Source organism: Nyctereutes procyonoides, unplaced genomic scaffold (genome assembly GCF_905146905.1).
Source record: "Nyctereutes procyonoides isolate TBG_1078 unplaced genomic scaffold, NYPRO_anot_genome, whole genome shotgun sequence".
In the NCBI taxonomy this organism is placed as follows: domain Eukaryota; kingdom Metazoa; phylum Chordata; class Mammalia; order Carnivora; family Canidae; genus Nyctereutes; species Nyctereutes procyonoides.
Window position 1 is genome coordinate 7410621 of NW_026575133.1, and position 19350 is coordinate 7429970.

The 19350-nt window shown below is 51.0% G+C and overlaps 1 protein-coding gene across 5 annotated transcripts; it reads left to right on the top strand.

The window, feature by feature from the left end:
- The first annotated feature begins 3694 nt into the window (after positions 1-3694).
- Positions 3695-17944, top strand: MFSD13A (major facilitator superfamily domain containing 13A). 5 transcript variants are annotated; one of them, XM_055345957.1, is made up of 10 exons: positions 3698-3751; positions 4086-7257; positions 11462-11704; positions 12325-12407; positions 12932-13384; positions 13538-13661; positions 14280-14376; positions 14927-15098; positions 15177-15370; positions 17093-17944. In XM_055345957.1, the coding sequence occupies exons 3-10, from the start codon at positions 11537-11539 to the stop codon at positions 17353-17355; spliced, it is 1554 nt and encodes a 517-aa protein (XP_055201932.1). In that variant the 5' UTR covers positions 3698-3751; positions 4086-7257; positions 11462-11536; the 3' UTR covers positions 17356-17944. The 5 variants fall into 5 exon arrangements, with proteins under 5 accessions (XP_055201930.1, XP_055201932.1, XP_055201933.1 ...); XM_055345958.1 differs by having other exon boundaries at positions 3702-3751; positions 4089-7257; XM_055345955.1 differs by lacking the exon at positions 4086-7257 and having other exon boundaries at positions 3695-3751.
- The last annotated feature ends 1406 nt before the right edge of the window (positions 17945-19350 follow it).

Below are 19350 nucleotides of genomic sequence, written 5' to 3' on the forward strand. Positions count from 1 at the left end.
TAGAGATTCTCTTATTGGCAAAATAGAGGATAGATTGGTGAGAGGCTGGAAGCTAATCTTGGAAGATGTTCTCACACTAACCCAGGAAAATTGACAACCAAAACAGGAGCAAGGGACCGAAAAGAGATGGGAGCAGATTCATCTAGATTTGACCCCGTATAACTGCCTGGGTGGAGAGGGTTGAATAGAGGTGGAGGCACATGTTTTTGGCTTTGTTGCCTGCGTGGTAGTCAAAGCAAGCCTGGAGAATAAAAACCCCTCATGGGCAATTTGAAGTTGAGGACATGGTGAAGTCAGATGGTTCATTTGGGGAGCTGTTGGGCAGGCAATTTTATATTCAGGCTGGAGATGGCAATTTTATATTCAGGTGGGGTAGTCATGAAGGGAAAAGTAGTAGGTGAAGGACTAGAACAGCTGCTACCTGGATCACACCTCATTGTGTCATCATGGCTGCCAATTTGTTGGGTTCCACTTACACCTTTTTTTAAAAAAAATTTATTTATTTATTCATGAGAGAGAGAGAGAGAGAGAGGCAGAGGGAGAAGCGGGCTCCATGCAGGGAGTCTGACACGGGACTCAATCCCTGGACTCCAGGATCACGCCCTGGGCTGAAGGCTGGGCTGAAGGTGGCACTAAACCTTTGAGCCACCTGGGCTGCCCTCCACTTACACCTTGTGAGGGCAGGGAATCTTGTTTTTGAAGTCCCTTTTACCCCAGATAGCCTATGGCCTGGTAAGTCTGAGTGAATAATTGAAAAGAATTTTGGGGTGCCTGGGTGGCTCAGTTTGTTAAGCGTCTGCCTTTGGTTCAGGTCATGATCTTGGAGTCCTGGGATCAAGTCCTGCATTGTGCTCCCTGCTCAGCAGAGAGTCTGCTTCTTCCTCTGCAGCTCCCCTCAGCCTCTGCTTGTGTTCTCTCACTCTCTCTCCATCAAATAAATAAATAAAATCTTTAAAAAAATGTTTTGAAAATGGAAACTTGGGGGACTTGCCCTCCATGTTTAGAAAGCCCTGGGGAAAAAAGCGTCCCAGTGAGGGGACTGAGGAGGAATTGTTAGATAAGAGGAGAATATGATGGAACCCAGATCAGAGAGGTCAGATGCCAAAGGAGAAGAGAATTTCAAAGAGAGAAATTATTTATGTATCTATTTGTTTCACAATCCAAGGACTCTGATATGACTCAAGAAGTTAGGCAGATGATAGGATCCCCTAGTTGAATCCTATATCCCTTCCCAGTTAGCTCTGTTATTGGCAACCAGGAAGGGAAATTGGAGATAATCACAAGACCCAGCCCTGGTGCTGACACAAGAGGGTAACTGGTTACGTCACATTGTCTATAAAATCAGAGGGATGAGCAGGCACCTGGGTGGCTTAGTGGTTGAGCATTCACCTTTGGCTCAGGTGGTGATCCCAGGGTCCTGGGATCCAGTTTTGTATCAGGTTCCCCGCAGGGAGCCTGCTTGTCCTTCTGCCTATGTCTCTGTCTCTCATGAATAAATAAATAAAATCTTAAAAAAAAATCAAAGAGATGAGGGGGATGCTGGGTGGCTTAGTTGGTTGAGAGTCTGCCTTTGGCTCAGGTCATGATCCTGGAGTCCTGGCATTGAGCCCCGGTTAGACTCCCTGCTCAGTGTGGAGCCTGCTTCTCCCTCTCCCTCTGCCGCTCCCAGTGTTTTTGTTTTCTTGTACTATCTCCCTCTCTGTCAAATAAATAAATAAATAAATAAAAACTTTAAAAAAAGAAAAAAATCAGAAGGATGAGGAGCTTCAGTATAACCATGGGACACAAAGTAACATAGAGGCTGAAGTTTTTCCAGTGGGTCACATTCAGTTCTGGCCCTTTCACAGCCCTTTCCGTCCCCCTGATCTCCCACAGGACTGGAGGCCAAAGTAGAGTTAGGGTTGCTTTGCAACAAAGGCACATGCTGGTCAGAGATAGAAAGGCAAGGAAACTCCTTTAGTCAATTTATGGAGGCCCTAGTGTGCCAGACACATGCTGAATGCTGGTTTTCCAGCCCTGTATTCTCAGCCAGGAAAACATAGATGGGAGCAAGGGGTTGGGATGGGGGGCGATTTCCAGAAATTGCTTGAAGTTTAGAAGAGAGATGATATATGTGGCTTAGGGGGTACCTAGGAGGTAAGAAGAGGGTCTGAAGAGGCAGGATTGTGGAGGAGAGAAATGAGATTGGTGAGAGGTGGATGCTGGGAGCAAAGATCACGGGATTGCTGGGGCTCCACAGGAACTGGCTGGACAGACTCTAACCCCTAACCCCTGCATACCGGGGCTCTAGTGTTGGACCATTTGCTGTGAGTGGGCCCTTTTCCAGGTTGTCAGGCAGGAGGCAGAGGATGATTTTCCTGTTGACAACCATCAACAAAAGCATAATAGCCAAAAACTTGCAATACTCTTATTTTTCAGTTAACACCTACAAAATCCCTCTAAGGCATAAAACAGAGGTTCACAGGGATCCCTGGGTGGCGCAGCGGTTTAGCGCCTGCCTTTGGCCCAGGGCGCGATCCTGGAGACCCGGGATCGAATCCCACGTCGGGCTCCCGGTGCATGGAGCCTGCTTCTGTCTCTGCCTGTGTCTCTGCCTCTCTCTCTCTCTGTGTGTGACTATCATAAATAAATAAAAATTAAAAAAAAAAAAAAAAAAAAACAGAGGTTCACAAAAGGAGAGTCCTTTAACAAAGAAGTGAAGTTAGGGGATTGGGCCCCAGGTTCCCCTAAAACCTAAAACCCACGCTCACTGCCTCATATCCCAGGGCAGGAAAACAGTAGGTCTGAAGTGTCTGCTCTTTGATTGCCTGGAAACCTAACCAGGTTTACAGGCCTATTGGGAAAAGACATGGGACATCCTCACCAGACTGAACTGAGCAAAAGAAAACTTGACTTTGAGGGCCTGGGCAGGGGTAGGAAAAGGAAAGACTGCTGTTCTGAGAGTCAAGAGAGCTGGGTCCAGCTGGTCTGGGCCTCTTGCTTGTAGGAAAGTCTCTGAATCTCTCTGAGCCTATTGGCTCATCTGTAAAATGGCACCTACCTCCCAGGATGATGTGAAGACTCAACAAGACAATGCATGCAGAGTGCTTAACACGTTACGGGGCACATAGTGAGAGCTCAATACTCCTTAGATTTTATTATTACTTTTTTTAATTTGAGGAGGTTGGGCTTCATGGTTGCTCTCTGGAGGCCTGGTGCCTGAGCGCTGGTGCCCACACCTTAAGCTGGGGATGTCCACTCTGCAGGGGCTCACCATTCAGCCTCAGGGAGTCTCACGTTGTGCCACTGTCATCTCCTCATCTGCCTAGTTGTGCATCTAGTCAGACCACAAGACTCTTAAGAAGGTGCTGTGCTCTGTTCATCCTGGGAATTAACACTAAGGAAGGACGGGGAGAGGGAGGGGAGCGCTCAGAAAACCCTTATTGATTTGAACTGAAATTGTCTTTAAGCAACTATAGAGGTGAAAGAGAGAGGGTGAACCGTCAGGAATCCAGGCCACTGCTCTCTTCTTGCCAGTGACCACGTTTTCTTTTCCGTCCTTAAGGGCATGAGCCCGTGACAAACATGGCGGCGGCAGCCTCGGGCGCGGGCACCTGCCGGGGCGCGGTCCCGGGAGCCGCGCGGAGCCAATCGCCGGCTGGGGGAGGAGGGAGCGGCCGGGGAAGCCGCTGGCGGGACGCGCGCAGGCGCACTGCCTCGCACCTGGTTCCAGGCGGCCGCAGGATTAGGCTTCTCTCCTGCCACGATTGCGGTGAGGGGCTGGCCGGAGGCCCGGGCGCGGGGGCAGGAGCGGGCCGGACTGGGGGCCAATCCGACACAAAGGACGGGCCCGCGGGGGACAGGAACGCTGTCTGCTTTGCGAGTCCTGGAGGCTGTCTGCGCGGGGGGCTGGGGGGGTGGTGGTGTCCCAGAGATGATCAGGTTGTGGGATGGGAGAGTCCTTGGGTCAGGGTGGGAGCAGTTTGGGCTCAAGGGGTGAGGGTGGAATCCTTGGCCGAAGGGCTCCTTCGGGGCTTGGGGTCGCGGGATGCATCAGGCTGGGATCCATTTCATTAATATAATGGCCCTTAACCCTGGTGGCACAGTAGAACCGCTTGGGGAGCTTTGAAAGAACACGACGTCGGGACCCATCCTTGACAATTTCGATTAAATTGGTCAGGAGTGAGGCCTGGGCCTCGATACGGAGCAGCCCCTCAGGTGATTTTAATGTGCAGACTGGCCGAAGAGCCACATGTTTCAGCGCCAGCTATTGAGTAAAGAGCTCGTGGTTTAGCCCCAGACTCCTCAGTGGCTTGGGAGGGGCGGGTGGTGCTAAGGTGAGGTCGCTGATCCTCCAGTGCTGCTGTAGTAGTGACCTGTGGGGGAGGGAGAGGGGGAAGGTCCCTCCCCCAGGAAGGTGAAAGTTCATTTCCAGCGTGAGGAGGAGGATAAGCCTATTACTATTTGGAGTGGAGGGTGTCCCACTGCCCCCAAGCCAGGGGAGGCCTCCTGCCAGGGCTGGACCCTGCAATGGGCAGGGAGACAAAGCAGGTGTGAAACAGGAAAGGCAGCGGACAATTCAGAGGTCCTCTGCTTGTTGAGAAGAGGACACACCTAATAGTTCGTGCAGGGTGTTACACCTCTTCATTTCATTGGATGCTTCTGAGGACAGGTAGAGACTGGAATTGTTTTCTCCTGCTTCACAGATATAGGAACAAACTCAGGTAGCTAGTTAGTAGTGATAAAGTTCAGATTGACTCAGGGTTCCCAACTCCAAATTATGCTTATTAGCAGCCTTTTCCCTCTGCATTAAACTGCTTCACACAGTCACTAATCCTTTTGGAGAGAATCGGCACCCACCCTCCTGATGCCCCTCATTCTAGGATCCCCATCCCGCGTTCTTGGTTTCCTCCACCAAACCCACCAGCCCCCTACCACTATAGATTGGTTCACAAATCAGGGAGATGCTACTGTTTCCATCCATTCTAGTTCTTTATCTTCCAGAAGCCCGATGGGTCGAGAGGAGTGAGTTTTCATGTGGGGGGATTCCTTCCAAACTGATGTGGCTCTGTCACCTCACTAACCCGCAGTGCCCCCCCCCATCCCATTGTCCTCAGGGTAGACTCTTGTGTGTGATTTATGGAGCCCCCTGATCTGCTGTCTTTCTACCTCCTTGCCCTGAGCTCTCTTTCTATAGCTCTCTTGTATTCGCTTTCCTTGGCACATGGTACAAGCTTAATAAATGTTGCTTTTTTTTTTTTATTGTTGCTTTTTGTTATCACTCTTCCCCTTTGTGCACCTGTTGCCTTGCAGTACATGTTTTATTCAGGGCACATCAGGGTTCTCCTGGTTGCCTCTTTCTGACTCCCACAGCCAAGGTGAACGGAGGTGCATAGTGGGATTTGGGGGTGGCGGCGGGATTTAGGGCTGCTGCTCTTCCCTAGTTCTGTGGATGCCCAAATTGGCCTTTTAGGGGCAAATTGACTCAGCAGGCATTCACTGAGCACCTACTGTGTGAAGGAGCCTGGTGGAAGCAGGGAGTAGAAAACTGGGGTCTGACCTGGCTCTGCTCTTAAGGAGCTTGGGTGCTGGTGGAGGGTATGGGAGGCATCTGGGTCCTGATAAAGGAGGAAGGGGAAAGAATACCTGACTAGGTTTACTTGGGAAGGCTTGTGCCACTGAACTGGGCCTTGAATCAGCAGGATTTGATTAGATGGTGGTGGGGTTGAGCATAGTGACATGAGAAATGCTGGGATTTTTTTTAGTCAAAGACGCTGGTTTTGAATCTTTGCTCCAGTACCTAATAGCTTTTTGATTTATTTAACCTCCAGAGCAGAGCATTGGTTTCTTCGTTTATAAAATGAGATGGAAATAGTAACAAGAGTTGTAAGGATTCTTAATGATAGATGTGAAAGCCAGACATACCCAGATGCCTGAGAAATGATATGTAGTTACATCTAGGGTATTTTAAGTGGAAGGAACAGCATGAACAAAAGTGTGGAGGTGGCATTTAAAAGAAAATTTGAGGGATGGCAGGATATACCAGGCAGCAAGAGGCATCAGTGTTGGGTGCTGGAGAGACTACTTAAGTCATGGATTGGACAGAAGGGGACACTGAGTGAATGAAACCTTTTAAAGATCATGAAACCACACTTCAGAGACATGAAAAAGAATAACAGTAGCTACTGTTTGTTGAAGATCTCCTATGTGCCAGGCACTGTGCTTGGTGCTTTATATTCCTTTTGTGTTCCAGCCCTGCAGCAATTCAAGAGGTTGGCATCATCCCCAGTGCTCGCTTCGGCAGGCACATATACTAAAATTGGCATCATCCCCACTTTATAGATGAGACCAAGGCCCAGGGAGAGAGAAATGCTGGCTCAAAGCCACATAACTGGGACCATCCCAGCACGAGGGTGGAGTGGGCTCTGGGGACCTCCAACAGATGCTCTTGCCAGGTGCCAAGCTGGGGGTGGCATTGGCTGGGTTACAGGATATTTCACCGGGCTTATGCAATGAGGTTGGTGTGGGTTCCAAGCTATTCCTCCCCTGGAGAGGCAGGGCTGTTGTTCTCTGCTGGGAAGTATTGAGGGTGGGGAGGATAAGAAGGGGAAGGTGTTTCTTGAGGGAGGAGTGGAATCTGGAAGAGAAACTGGCTGCAGTGGCCCTGCATACTCCTCCGCCAGCTCTCTCCTGGGCCGAGGCTTACCTGGACAGGTTGCCCTGACTCCAACTCTGGCCTGTGGCTGGGGCTTGTATCTGGCACTCTTGAACTGTGCATGTGTTCCTGCTATTTGTAGACTCTCCTCTCCTGACATATCATATCTTTTCTCTCAAATTCCCTTACCATGGGAAGGAGCCAGATTACCAGGATATTCCCTTGCTCCTACTCCAATCTTTTATGAGTGAGCCCAAGAAAAAGCCAGTTTCTGAACATCTTCCATGTAACAATGCTGGGGGCATCTGGACATTCCTTTCATCGTCCCTACATTCCTTTGAAGGATAGGCATTATTATTCCCGTTCTACAGGTGTGGACACCAAGGCTCAGATAGGGTAAGTCACTCGAGGTTGCGTTTTTAGTAGGAAACACAGTTAGGATTTAAACTCAGCCTCTCCTGATGGCAAAAGTCATGCCTTTCTCATGTCACAATCCTCTGAGGTTTTCTTTTTCTTTTTTTTTTTCCTCTGAGGTTTTCTACCATTACTCCAGCACTAGTGCAGGGAGCCAGCTGGTGGCAAGGCCAGGGGCTTGCCTGCAGGGTTCAACTCCAGCAACCAGGGTAGGTCACTAGATATCTGGGTAGGGGGCTGGGAGGCTTCACTCCCTTTGGACAAAGGCTTTGGAAGTGAGATGGTAGCAGGGGTGTGTGTGTGTGTGTGTGGCGGGGTGGTGTTGATGTTGGTGGTGGTGATTCTGAAAGCCCTTGGGGAACCCGAGAAAGTGAGCTGGGTTAAGGATAAGCAATGGAAGTAGACATTGTGCTTTACATCCCCAAAGCACCTTTAGATTAATACTCACCCCGTCCTTGTGTGGTGGCTTCAGGAGGTCTGAGAGGCTCAATAGCAATAATCACTGAAGTTTGAGTGTCCACTGCACTTAAGTGCTTTAGAGTATTTTTTCCTTGACTGCTAACAATAGTCTTCAGAAGGTTGATGGCATATTGCAGATCAAGAGACAGGAATAGAGAAGTTAAGCAAATTGCTCCAGGTCACACACGTAGTAACTGGTAGAGTCAGGACTTAGGAGACCCTCAATTGTGTTTTCCTTCTATGTTCTTAGAAAGTGGCAGGGAAACTTTTAGGATGATGGATATGTTCATGATCTCAACTGTGATGACAGTTTCACAGGTGTATATATATGTTAAAGCTAATCAGGCTGTACACTTTTAATATGTACAGATCATTATGTGTCACTTGTACCTCAATAAAGCTGTGGGCGGAAAAAGCATTTCCCACCAAATGTTCATTTGGGGGCTGAAGGGCTCCAGGGGGAGGCTATCTGTCCATCCTCCTGCTTTGGGGCAAGGTAGGATCACTGGAGCCCGGGAAAGATTCTCACAGACTTACCAGCTGCTTCCAGGTTGTTCTGGCTGCTTCAACTTCTTCATTCCCCAACACTGGGCATAGGCGGGCACCAGTTGGATCTCTTGAGTGAATTGCCCTCATTTCTCAATGAGCCTGAGAGACCCCACTGGGATTCCCTCACTATTCCCCCCTCAGGGCCTATTTTTCTACCAGAGAATAGTTTCATCCAGCCCACTCTCTCCAAGGATGAAGGGCAAAGATGCAGGCCCTGCCCTGGGAAACTCCACAGTTGGGATGTTATGGGGGCAGGCAGGAGAGTGTGGTACAGTGGCAGGAGGCATCAGTGAGGGGCTGGAGAAAATCTGGTCACGGTGCCGGCTCCTGAAAGATGGGGAGATGGGAGGCCACTTCTGGGAGGAATGCTGCCGAGAACAAAAGCCTGGCCAGAGGAGAGAGTGACTTGAAGACCCAGGGGAGGTCAGGCTGGACAGAGGCCCCTGGGCACAGAGTGGGAGCCATAGGGGGTCATGGGGGAAGGACAGGTCCTGGGGGGTCACTACTGTTGGGTTAGGGTTGAAGTTGGCTCTCCAGGGCCTGACCATGATGGGAGGCTAAAGTTTCAGCTCTGTGTGTGTGCATGCGTGCATGCATGTATGCTCCAACATGTAGACCACACCATGGGCAGGCTTGAGTCACGAGGACTCAAAGAGGAACAGCCCCTGGGGGTATGTGTAAGGCTCCTGGGGCTACTGGAACAGATGACCACAAACTGGGTGGCTGAAAACAACCAAAATTTATTCTCTCACGGTCTGAAAAAACGCTGATTGGTCATGTTCCCTCCAGAGGCTCTAGGGAAGACTCATTTCTTGCTTCCTTCTCGCTTCTGGTGGTTGCCTGTGGTCCTTGGCAGTCAGTCCTTGGCTTTTAGCTGCATCCTTAAACTTTCTGCCTTTGTCCACACACAGCTATCTGTCTTTTTTCCCTTCCTTCCTTCCTTCCTTCCTTCCTTCCTTCCTTCCTTCCTTCCTTCCTTCCTTCCTTCCTTCCTCTTTTCCTTTCTTTTCTTTTCTTTTCTTTCTTGATTTTTATTTATTTATTCATGAGAGACACACAGAGGCAGAGACACAGGGAGAGAACCCTAGGCGGGACTCAATCCCAGGACTCTAGGATCACACCCTGAGCTTAATGTAGACACTCAACTGCTGAGCCCAGGTGTCCCAAGCTGTCTGTCTTTCTTGTGTGTGTGTCTTTCTCTAAATTTCCCTCTCCCTGGGATCCCTGGGTGGCGCAGTGGTTTGGCGCCTGCCTTTGGCCCAGGGCGTGGTCCTGGAAACCCGGGATCGAGTCCCATGTCGGGCTCCTGGTGCATGGGACCTGCTTCTCCCTCTGTCTGTGTCTCTGCCTCTCTCTCTCTCTGTGTGTGACTATCATAAATAAATTAAAAAAAATTAAAAAAAAATTTCCCTTTCCCTGTAAGGGGTCACCTGAATTCACTGTGATCTCGTCTTAACTTGGTTACATCCACACAGATCCTGTTTCCAGATAAGGTCACACTTGGGTACTGGGGGTTAGAGCTCGAACATGCCTTTTTTTGTGTGTGTTTGTGTGTGTGTGAGAGGGGGTTATAGGGCGTGGGGGACAGGATTTAACTCACAGCAGGGATTTTGAGAGAGGGAAATCCTCATAGCTTCCGTCTGGGGATCAGCCAAGCACACAAAGGGTTACTTTTCTGAAAAGAGAATGGCAGCTTTGAATCTAAAAAAGGAGTCAGGCCTAAGTCAAGTCAAGCCTCACTGCCTGCCCCCTGCCACCAAAACTGTGGTCACGGTCCTGTGGTCACCACCCCGCAGCCTACTACCTGCAGAATCTGATTCCTCCCCAGATCTCCTGAGTCAAAATCTGCATTCTGATGAAGTGCCCGTGTGACTGGAAAGCACGTTCCAGTTTGAGAAGGCCCGTTCTAATAAAAATCTGACTTTTATTTCCTCCCCTCTTGTGGTCAACCTGCCCATCCAGCCTCTGCATACAAGTCAGCCGGGTTGGAAGCCAGGCACCCACCCCATGCTTTGTTCTTTCTTCTCAATGTAACATGTTCTTAGGTTTCTCTTCTGCATATCAACGTGGTCCACGTGCTTCTCTGGAGTGTCGGCCTGCTGAACCTGTCCATTTGGTGCATTCTTGGTCCGTGTCCAATTTTTTACTCTTTATTACTGCTGCTGCTGTGAACATCGCTGTAGTATTCCTTTGAGGCTGGCTCCTTGAGGTGGAATTTCCAGAATCAAAGTGCATGAGTGGTTGTGGACTCTCACTTATATACCTATGGAACCTGACATCACAGCAACTTTCTCTGTTCCACCCAACAGTGCATAGGAACCTGATTTAGAAAGTCAAGTAGCAGGAAAGGCTTCAGAACCAGACGGGTAGGGTCAGATCCCCTGCTTTTTTGCAGTATGACATTGGGCAAATGACTCAACATCTCTGAGCTTGGGATTGCTCTCTTTTTAACACTATAATGGTGCTATAAATTTTGTAGGCATTTTATAAAGATAATCATGACACCACCACCATCTATTTATTGAGCACTTTCCAAGAGTTACCTCACTTGATCTTGACATTCCTCTGCAGAGTAGGCATGATCATCCCTCTTTTTCCCTTTTACAGAAGAGGAAACTGAGGCGTGTGTTAAGTAGCTTGCCTGATGTTATAGGGGGCATTGTGTGCCCAGGCCCACAGTTGACACGTCCAGATTGTTAAGGTTCTTTTTTTTTTTTTTTTTTATGATAGTCACACAGAGAGAGAGAGGCAGAGACATAGGCAGAGGGAGAAGCAGGCTCCATGCACCGGGAGCCCGACGTGGGATTCGATCCGGGGTCTCCAGGATCACACCCTGGGCCAAAGGCAGGCGCCAAACCGCTGCGCCACCCAGGGATCCGATTGTTAAGGTTCTTGTGATAAGACGGTGTGGATGAAAGAAGATGCTGAGCACACTGCCCTAGCACATGACCTGGTTTAGGACTCATGGGATGCCTGACTTCTTTTCCCACGCCTTTATCAGTTGTCTTGGGTTACTCTTGATTGTGGTGTATCTAGCCCAGCACTGTTTCAACTGTATGTCATTGATGTTCTCCAGCTTTATTTTGCGTACAAACTTCCTCCCAGTGGAAATGAGGGGCTTTTTGGTTTTGTTTTAAATATTTATTTACTCATTTTAGAGAGAGAGCATGAGGGGGGGAGGGAGAGGGAAAGGAGAAACAGACTTCCATTGAGCAGGGTGCTTGATGTGGGTCTCAATTCTAGGACCCTGAGATTATGATCCTAGACAAAGGCAGATGCTTAACTGACTGAGCCACCCAGGTGCGACTGGATATGAGTTTTTAAATGATTCAGAGATCTGGGGTTACAGTAGAGCCAGTAGAGCTGGCTCTGAGCCTTGCAGCTAACTGGCTCCTTCTTCCCCAGGGACAAGGATGGCCAGACTGCTCTTGGAAGTGAGCGTTCCTCAGTGTTCCTGGGGCTGACACTGAGCTGGCAGCCATGGGGCTGGGCAGGCTCCAGGCCTGGATGCTGGGCCTTCCTACAGCTGTGGTCTATGGCTCCCTGGCCCTCTTCATCTCTATTCTGCACAATGTGTTCCTGCTTTACTATGTGGACACCTTTGTCTCAGTGTACAAGATCAACAAAGGTGCCTTCTGGGTTGGAGAGGTAGGCCAGCAGTGGATGGGAGTTGGGCAGATTGCAGGGCTGGGTGCCACCCAGTCTGGAGCATGGGGCAGGCCAGGTTGCCCTCCATGATTCAGCAAGAAAAGCTGGAGCTGGAGGTGTCCATGAGTCCTCCTTCTCCTGGCCACTGTCCTATGAGCCTGGCACTGTTCTAGATATTCACATATGTGGTATCATATATTCATATATATTAATTCATCAGCTGGATAAATTTGCCCCAGATGGGTGGGAGTTTGATAGGGGTAGTGGCTGGTAGAGTGTTTTTGTTTTGTTTTAAAGATTTTATTTATTTTTTCATGAGAGACGCACAGAGAGAGGCAGTGACATAGGCAGGGGGAGAAGCAGGTTCCCTGCAAGGGAGCCCAATGCGGGACTTGATCCCCGGACCCGGAATCACACCTTGAGCTGAAGGCAGAGGCTCAACTGCTGAGCCACCCAGGCATCTCGGTAGAGTAGGTTTTAGCAGAGGGACGGCCTCTTTGCAAAGGTTTGCAGGCAGGAAAGCTGGGCTCATCTTTGAGGGGTGGTGAGCAGGCTGGGTAGGGAAAACTCTGAGAGATGACTGCCTGGAGCCTACCTGCCCCTCTCCCCTCTGCCCACAGACGGTGTTTCTCCTCTGGAACAGCCTCAACGACCCCCTCTTCGGCTGGCTGAGTGACCGTCAGTTCCTCAGCTCCCAGCCCCGGTTTGTGTCCTGGGGATGGCTCAGGGGTGCCTCTGTTTGGGGTGGGGAAAGAAAGGGAGACCATTTCCACTTTTTGACCAGGCTCTTTCCCTTCCCAAGGTCAGGCAGGTGGGAGAAATGACTTTGACTAACTTGCCTTGCTCACCTGGGGCAAGGTTTACCCCAGCTTGGCTTGTCAGGTCCTCAGAACAGGAAGCAGTACAGCAAATGCTCTCTGTTGCTTCTGGCAGATTCCTTGACCCCATCCCTGCTTAGGCCCAGCACTGCCCCCAACCCTGAGAAGTAGATATCCCACCACCCTTTGGTCATCAGCCCTGGCAGACTGGCAAGGGAGCAGACAGAGTATACCCTCCAGTGGGTTGTGCTTCCTAAATCAGAGGCTGAGGACGTGGGGCTCAGTGGGATCACTCTGACGTGAGTCCTGTGCTCTGGGCCTCTGTCCTTCCTTGGAGGCCTGGGCAGGGGGAGCTGTGGCTTGCCAAGTTGGTAAAAGCAGCTCCCACCTTTTCTCCTCTCCTTGGCAGGTCGGGTGCCAGGCTCTCCTCGAGGGCTGTGGTGCTGGCACGGGTGCGGGCCCTGGGCTGGCATGGGCCGCTGTTGGCACTGTCGTTCCTGGCATTCTGGGTGCCCTGGGCCCCAGCTGGCCTGCAGTTCTTGCTGTGCCTGTGTCTCTATGATGGCTTCCTGACGCTCATCGACCTGCACCATCATGCCTTGCTGGCTGACCTGGCCCTCTCTGCCCACGACCGTACCCACCTCAACTTCTACTGCTCCCTCTTCAGTGCGGCTGGCTCCCTCTCTGTCTTTGCCTCCTATGCCTTCTGGAACAAGGAAGATTTCTCTTCCTTCCGCACCTTCTGTGTGGCACTGGCCACCGGCTCTGGGCTGGGCTTTATGGGGGCCACATGGCTGCTTAGGCGGCAGGTTGAGGCAGCTGGCAGGGAGCCAGGGTGCCCAGCCTTGGCTGTGGATGGCGGGTGAGTGGCCCTGGCCCAGCTCTCTGGGTTCCCACCAGCACTCTTCTGAGTGGGATTTCAACACTGAGTCCCCTGTTTGATGGGTGGCTGCCCTGGGTGGCGGATGGCTCTGGCCCAGCCCTCGGCCATTGGTGACCCCCCTCTGCCCTGTAGCCTGTGTGGAGAGGAGCTGCTTACGGGCTGCCAGGACGCAGGCAGCATCACTTTGGGCCAGTACCTCCGGCAGCTGGCACGCCACCGGAACTTCCTGTGGTTCGTGGGCATGGACCTGGTACAGGTATGGGAGTACCTCCCCAGCTCAACAGCTAGGATGTGCCTCACTCTAGGGAACAGGCTCCTTAAAAGCTGGGAAAGCAGTTGTGGGCCTCGTGTGAGGACTTCTGGGTGATTTGCTAGTGGGAACACAGGTCGGGTAGTTAGGAAAACCAGATTCCAGTACTGTCAGAACTCCTAACTCCCTGTGTGATCTTAGGCAGGACTGTCTGTCTTCACCTGCAAAATGAGGGTGTGAAAATGAGGTGCCCTTTGGGAACTCTGTGAGAATCTTTTTGAAACACTAAATGCCGTGCCTAAGACATGTATATAAATAAGCTAGCCAAATTCAGCTGTAGATGGGATGGTATTGATATCATCAAGCATGTTTTACTAAAGTGTTTTCAATTAAAGAGAAAAAAACTCAATCATTCAGTTGACAATTTTATCATTCCTTCTACCTATTAGCAAAATTAGATAAGCAATAGGAATTTGGTGTTGGGTTTTATTTTGGCATGTTCTGTAAGGAGGGACACGGGTTAAAGTCTACTGCCAGCCACTCCCTTGTTGGCTTCCGGCCTTCCCAATCCTCACCCCCACCCCCCAGCCCAGCAGCCACCTTACTGCCCCCTTTGGGTTGCAGGTCTTTCACTGCCACTTCAACAGCAACTTCTTCCCCCTCTTCCTGGAGCATCTGTTGTCAGACCACATCTCCCTCTCCACAGGCTCCTTCCTTTTGGGTGAGTGGGTGCCCCAGGCTGGCGACAAGGACAGAAGCTTGCACCCCAGCTGCTACCGCAGCTCCCTCCCCAAAGGAGCCTGGTGGTGGCTGCAGAGGGCCTACGCCACTGCCAACTGTGGGGTTGTGCCCCCAGCCTCCAGCTCTGTTTTTGTGGGGAAGGGCCCGGAGCCTGTTGTGCTGTGAATAGTGCCCCACTGCTCTCCTGGTGATCTGGACGATGGTGCCCCCCAGAGGTGAGGCAGCACAGTGGCCGGTTCACAGCAAGGCTGCGGGGCTTGGGGGTGCGGCTTGACTGCTGTTCTCTGTGTAGCCTTGGGCGTGTTTTGTTTAATCTCTTTGGGCCTCCATTTACCATCTGTAAAGTCGGGATAATAATAGTACTTACCCTAAAGGGTGGTGAGGATTCAGTAAAAGGATGTGAAGTTCGTAGCACAGACCTGGCACATCAGGTGTTGTCAATGCCAGCTCTGATTCCGATTGTCAGGATGTGGATAATGGTGGAAGCTGCTGTGGCGGTGCCCCCTGACAAGCCCCCACCCCCCATCCAGGCATCTCCTACGTCGCTCCCCACCTCAACAACCTCTACTTCTTGCCCCTGTGCCAGCGCTGGGGTGTCTACACTGTGGTGCGGGGGCTGTTCCTGCTCAAGCTGGGCCTGAGCCTGCTCATGCTATTGGCCGGGCCTGACCGCCCTGGCCTCCTCTGCCTCTTCATTGCCAGGTAGGCGCTGCCCCTGCCTCCCACCCCCGCACCTCTGTTCACCCCTTCATTCTTGTCCCCTTTTCTCTTCGCTGGCAGCAACCGTGTCTTCACTGAGGGCACCTGTAAGCTGTTGACTCTGGTGGTCACTGATCTGGTGGATGAGGACCTGGTGCTGAACCACCGCAAGCAGGCAGCCTCAGCTCTTCTCTTTGGCATGGTGGCCCTGGTGACCAAGCCAGGCCAGACCTTTGCCCCGCTGCTGGGCACCTGGCTGCTGTGCTTCTACACAGGTGAGGGCCTGGGGGGTTGGCACAGGGCTCTTGAGGCTCCAGGGGTCAAAGCTTACCTGGCACACAAGCTGACAAGCTGGGTCCATAACAGAGACAGAATGGAAACACACCAACCAAGGCTGTCTCTGGGCCACCCTTCCTCTGCCTCTTCCCATGTGGGTTTAGGGACTGAGTCTCCCAGTTCTTCCAGTCTTTCGATAGTTCCTTCATTTGTTCATTCATTCATTCATTCATTCATTCATTCATTCAACAAATGTGTATAGAATACTTTCTCCACTAGGGGCTGCTCCAGGTCCCTTTAGGGAGGTAACCATGGTTTTTGGCTTCATGGAACTTATATTCCACATTCCCTATTCCAGAGGGATGGGTGGGTTGGTGATAAACAGCCACACAAGAAAATAGCAGGTGGTGGGGAAAGAGATGGTAAAATTTGCAGTGTGACTGAGGAGCTACTTCGTGTGATCCAGGAAGGCCTCTCTGAGGAGGTGATCCCTAGGATGTGGACCGATGGCAGGAATCTGGTCTACAAAGATATCCGTGAATCCCAGACAGAAGGTGGGGCAGGTACAAAGGCCTGAGGTCTCAGGAGTGGTTAGGAGATGAGGCTGGGAAAGCAGAGGGCTCTGTCAGGGCAAGGCTTGGCTTTTATTCTTTTTTTTTTTTTTTCTGAAAACAAGTTTTATTTAAATAAGGGTTTAAATACATTACATAACATTAAAACTGAAGGAAAAAATAAACCAAAAACCAGTCTGTTACTTCACATGGCATTGGGCAGCTGTTGCTAGTAAGTTGCAAGCTCTACAGCTAGCTACATGACGGATACATCAGTTTTAAGTTTGTTCCCTTGTCAAAAGTTTAACTCAGATAGAAGGTTGGCCTCACATTCTCGTGTTTGGACATCAATTAGCTAGGATATGTCTGGTCAAAAAGACCTTGGTGGCAAGTCAGATGTCCTATCACACCTCACTATAGGGAAGGTGGCCACTCTAAGCTCTGCCCACCTGGTCCGTTGGAGACACCAGGGATCTTTGACTACCAATGACTCCCTGTAGCAGCACAGCTGCTGGTGCTGTCTTACCCCATCCTGGCCTCTCAGCTTCACCGTGTTGGCTTTTATTCTTGATGTGAAGAAAAACGATTGCAAAACTTTATATTGAATAAATTTTTAATTTATTCATGAAAGATACACAGAGAGAGGGAGAGACACAGGCAGACACAGACACAGAGAGGGAAGCCTGATGTGGAACTTTTAATCCCAGGACCCCGGGATCACCACCTGAGCCAAAGGCAGATACTCAACCAGTGAGCTACCCTGGTGCCCTATTGCAAGGATTTTAAGCAGGGCAGTGGCATGGTCTGATCTGTTTTTTAAAGTTCACCTTGACCTGTATGGAGAATGGGCCGTGGCGAGGCTGTGGCAGAGGCCAGGGAAGCTTGGAGCAGGTGGTACCAAGGGATTGGAAGAAAGTGTGGGATGTGTTTTGGAATTGGGGGAAGGACTGGCCATTGAGTGGTGATGTTAGCCGAAGAATCCAGGAAGACTGAGGTTCTGGGGTGGATGGTGGTACCAGTCACCAAGAAGGGAAGAACAGGGGAGAAGCAAGGTTGGGGTAGGAATTGAGTTGTGGTTTAGACATGCATGTGTGCCATTGGATGTGGTGCTGTGGACTTCAGAAGAGACCAGGGCTTACCCTGTTCTTTCTGCATGCTCTCTCATCCTAGGTCATGATCTCTTCCAGCAGCCCCCACTGAACCCTGTGGGGAGTGCTCAGCCCTGGCCAGAGCCCCCGGCCCCACCCCCAGCACAGGCCCCGACACTCCGCCAGGGCTGCTTCTACCTGCTGGTGCTGGTGCCCATCACCTGTGCTCTGCTGCAGCTGTTCACCTGGTCCCAGTTCACACTGCATGGGAGACGCCTGCACATGGTCAAAGCCCAGCGCCAGAACCTATCACGGGCCCAGGCCCTGGATGTTAAGATGGTGTGAGGGGCGGGTACAGCAAGGTCACCCTGCTGAGGATGCTATCACAGCCCTGGGCAGGAGCCACTCTTGCCAACCCCTCATCCTGCTACTCTGCCTTCCTGGGGCACAACATCCTGCTACTCTGCCTTCCTGGGACAGATGCAGAGTGTGGGGGAGCCCCTGGGGCTGAGCCAGGGGCATCACTGAAGTCTCCATTCCTGCTTGGCTGTCTGGCCCAGCTTCAGCAAGGGCCAGGCTGTATGTGCTCAGGGACCTGCTTCCCCCTGTGGGGCAGGAGGAAGAAGAGGACCAAGAGGGGATGGGGCTGTCCTGCGGTCACATGGGGTTGCTATGGGGCACAGAGGCCTAACCCACTACCTGACTGGGGCTGGTGCTCTGTGTGGGCTCAGAAGCCGCTTTCACCCATTCAGGGGAAGCTGTGAGTCCCACTGCTCTCTCCTTCCACCTTTCCAGCAGTTTCTTTGACCTCTCTGCTTCAGCTGTGCCTGAAGTAGCATGCCCCACCTGTGGCAGGGCTTCCTCACCCCTACCTGACCTCTAAAAGAGGTTCATTTTATCACAGACTGATTAAAGTCCGTCATTTCTATTCCCATTCCTGAGATCTGTGCTTTGTGTGGGAGTGGTGGGTTGGTGGGGCTGGGGAGCAGAATTCCTCACTTAATAGGAAAAGTTCTCGGAGAACATTTTTCCACAGATGAGTTGGTGGGGGTTGGGGGAGACATCCTCATCAGATTCACAGAGGTAGCAGGGAGAGTGTGTGGACCAGTAGCTGCATGGGCATCTGGGAGCAAAGTGGCTTAAGACCTGTGCTCATGTCCCGGTGCATTTCCTATACACCACTACCAGACGCACAGGGGCTGAGACATAGGCAGAGGGAGAAGCAGGCTCCATGCAGGAAGCCCAATGTGGGACTCGATCCTGGCACCTTGGGGTCATGCCCTGAGCTGAAGGCAGACGCTCAACTGCTGAACCACCCAGACATTCCTGTTCTGATTTTCTCTGAAACTGGAGGCCTCTGTTAACCAAGAGCCTATTATGGTGGCAGAGACAATTAGAGACCCCCAGGGAACCTTCTGGGTGCTGGGAAAGCAGGTGCTCCCTCTGAGCAAGGAAAAGCAGCTGCTTCTAAGACCGAGGACTTCAACTTTGGAGTCACTGGGAGCTCTCAAAAATACTGATGTCTTGAATTCTGTTCCCCAAGATTCTGATTTCATGGGTTCTGGGCTATGGCTTGGGCACTGGGGTGTTGGAAAGCTCTGTGATTTTACTGTGCAGCTGGGATTGAACACCTGTGCTCTAGGTCAGTGTTTCTCAACCTAGAGACGTTAGAAGCTGGACAGTTCTTTGTTGCAAATATTTAGGGAAGCATCCTTGGCCTCTGCCTAAACACCAGTAAGCTTCTCCCTACTAGGTGTGACAACCAAATGTCCCCAGACATTGGCAAACGTGTCCCCTTTGGGAACTACTGCTCAAGGCCAGGTTTTTGAGGGTCTGTGTAGTGGCTAAAAATTTAGGCTCTAGGGCTATATTGCCTGGGTTCAAGTCTTTGGGAAATTACATCATCTTTCTGTGGCTCTTTCTTCTTCTGCAAAATGGATAATAAAAATACCCATTTTGTAGGGTTGATAGGAGGATCAAATAGGTTAACATTTGCAAAATGCCTGGCAATCCCTCCCCCCACCCCCACCAAGTATACAGGTTTAAAATGGAGAACTGAGTAGTCAGAAAATGAGTGTGGGCCCCAGGAACCATTTTACTAATAAGTTTCTGAGCTTCTTATCCATGTGGAAATTTTGACTTCAGGGATGTCAGGAGGTGCTCCCCTCATTCAAAGTGGTCTCACTCATGGTATGTGCAGGGCTGGAACCCTTAGTACCTGAAGCAGGGCTCTGGCATGAGCACCATCTTCTCTGTATCTACTTGAGAGGCTGGGACTTAAGCTAAGGGCTGGATAAGTCTGGCTGGTCCAAGAGTGCCCTCTAGAGGACAGACAAGGCC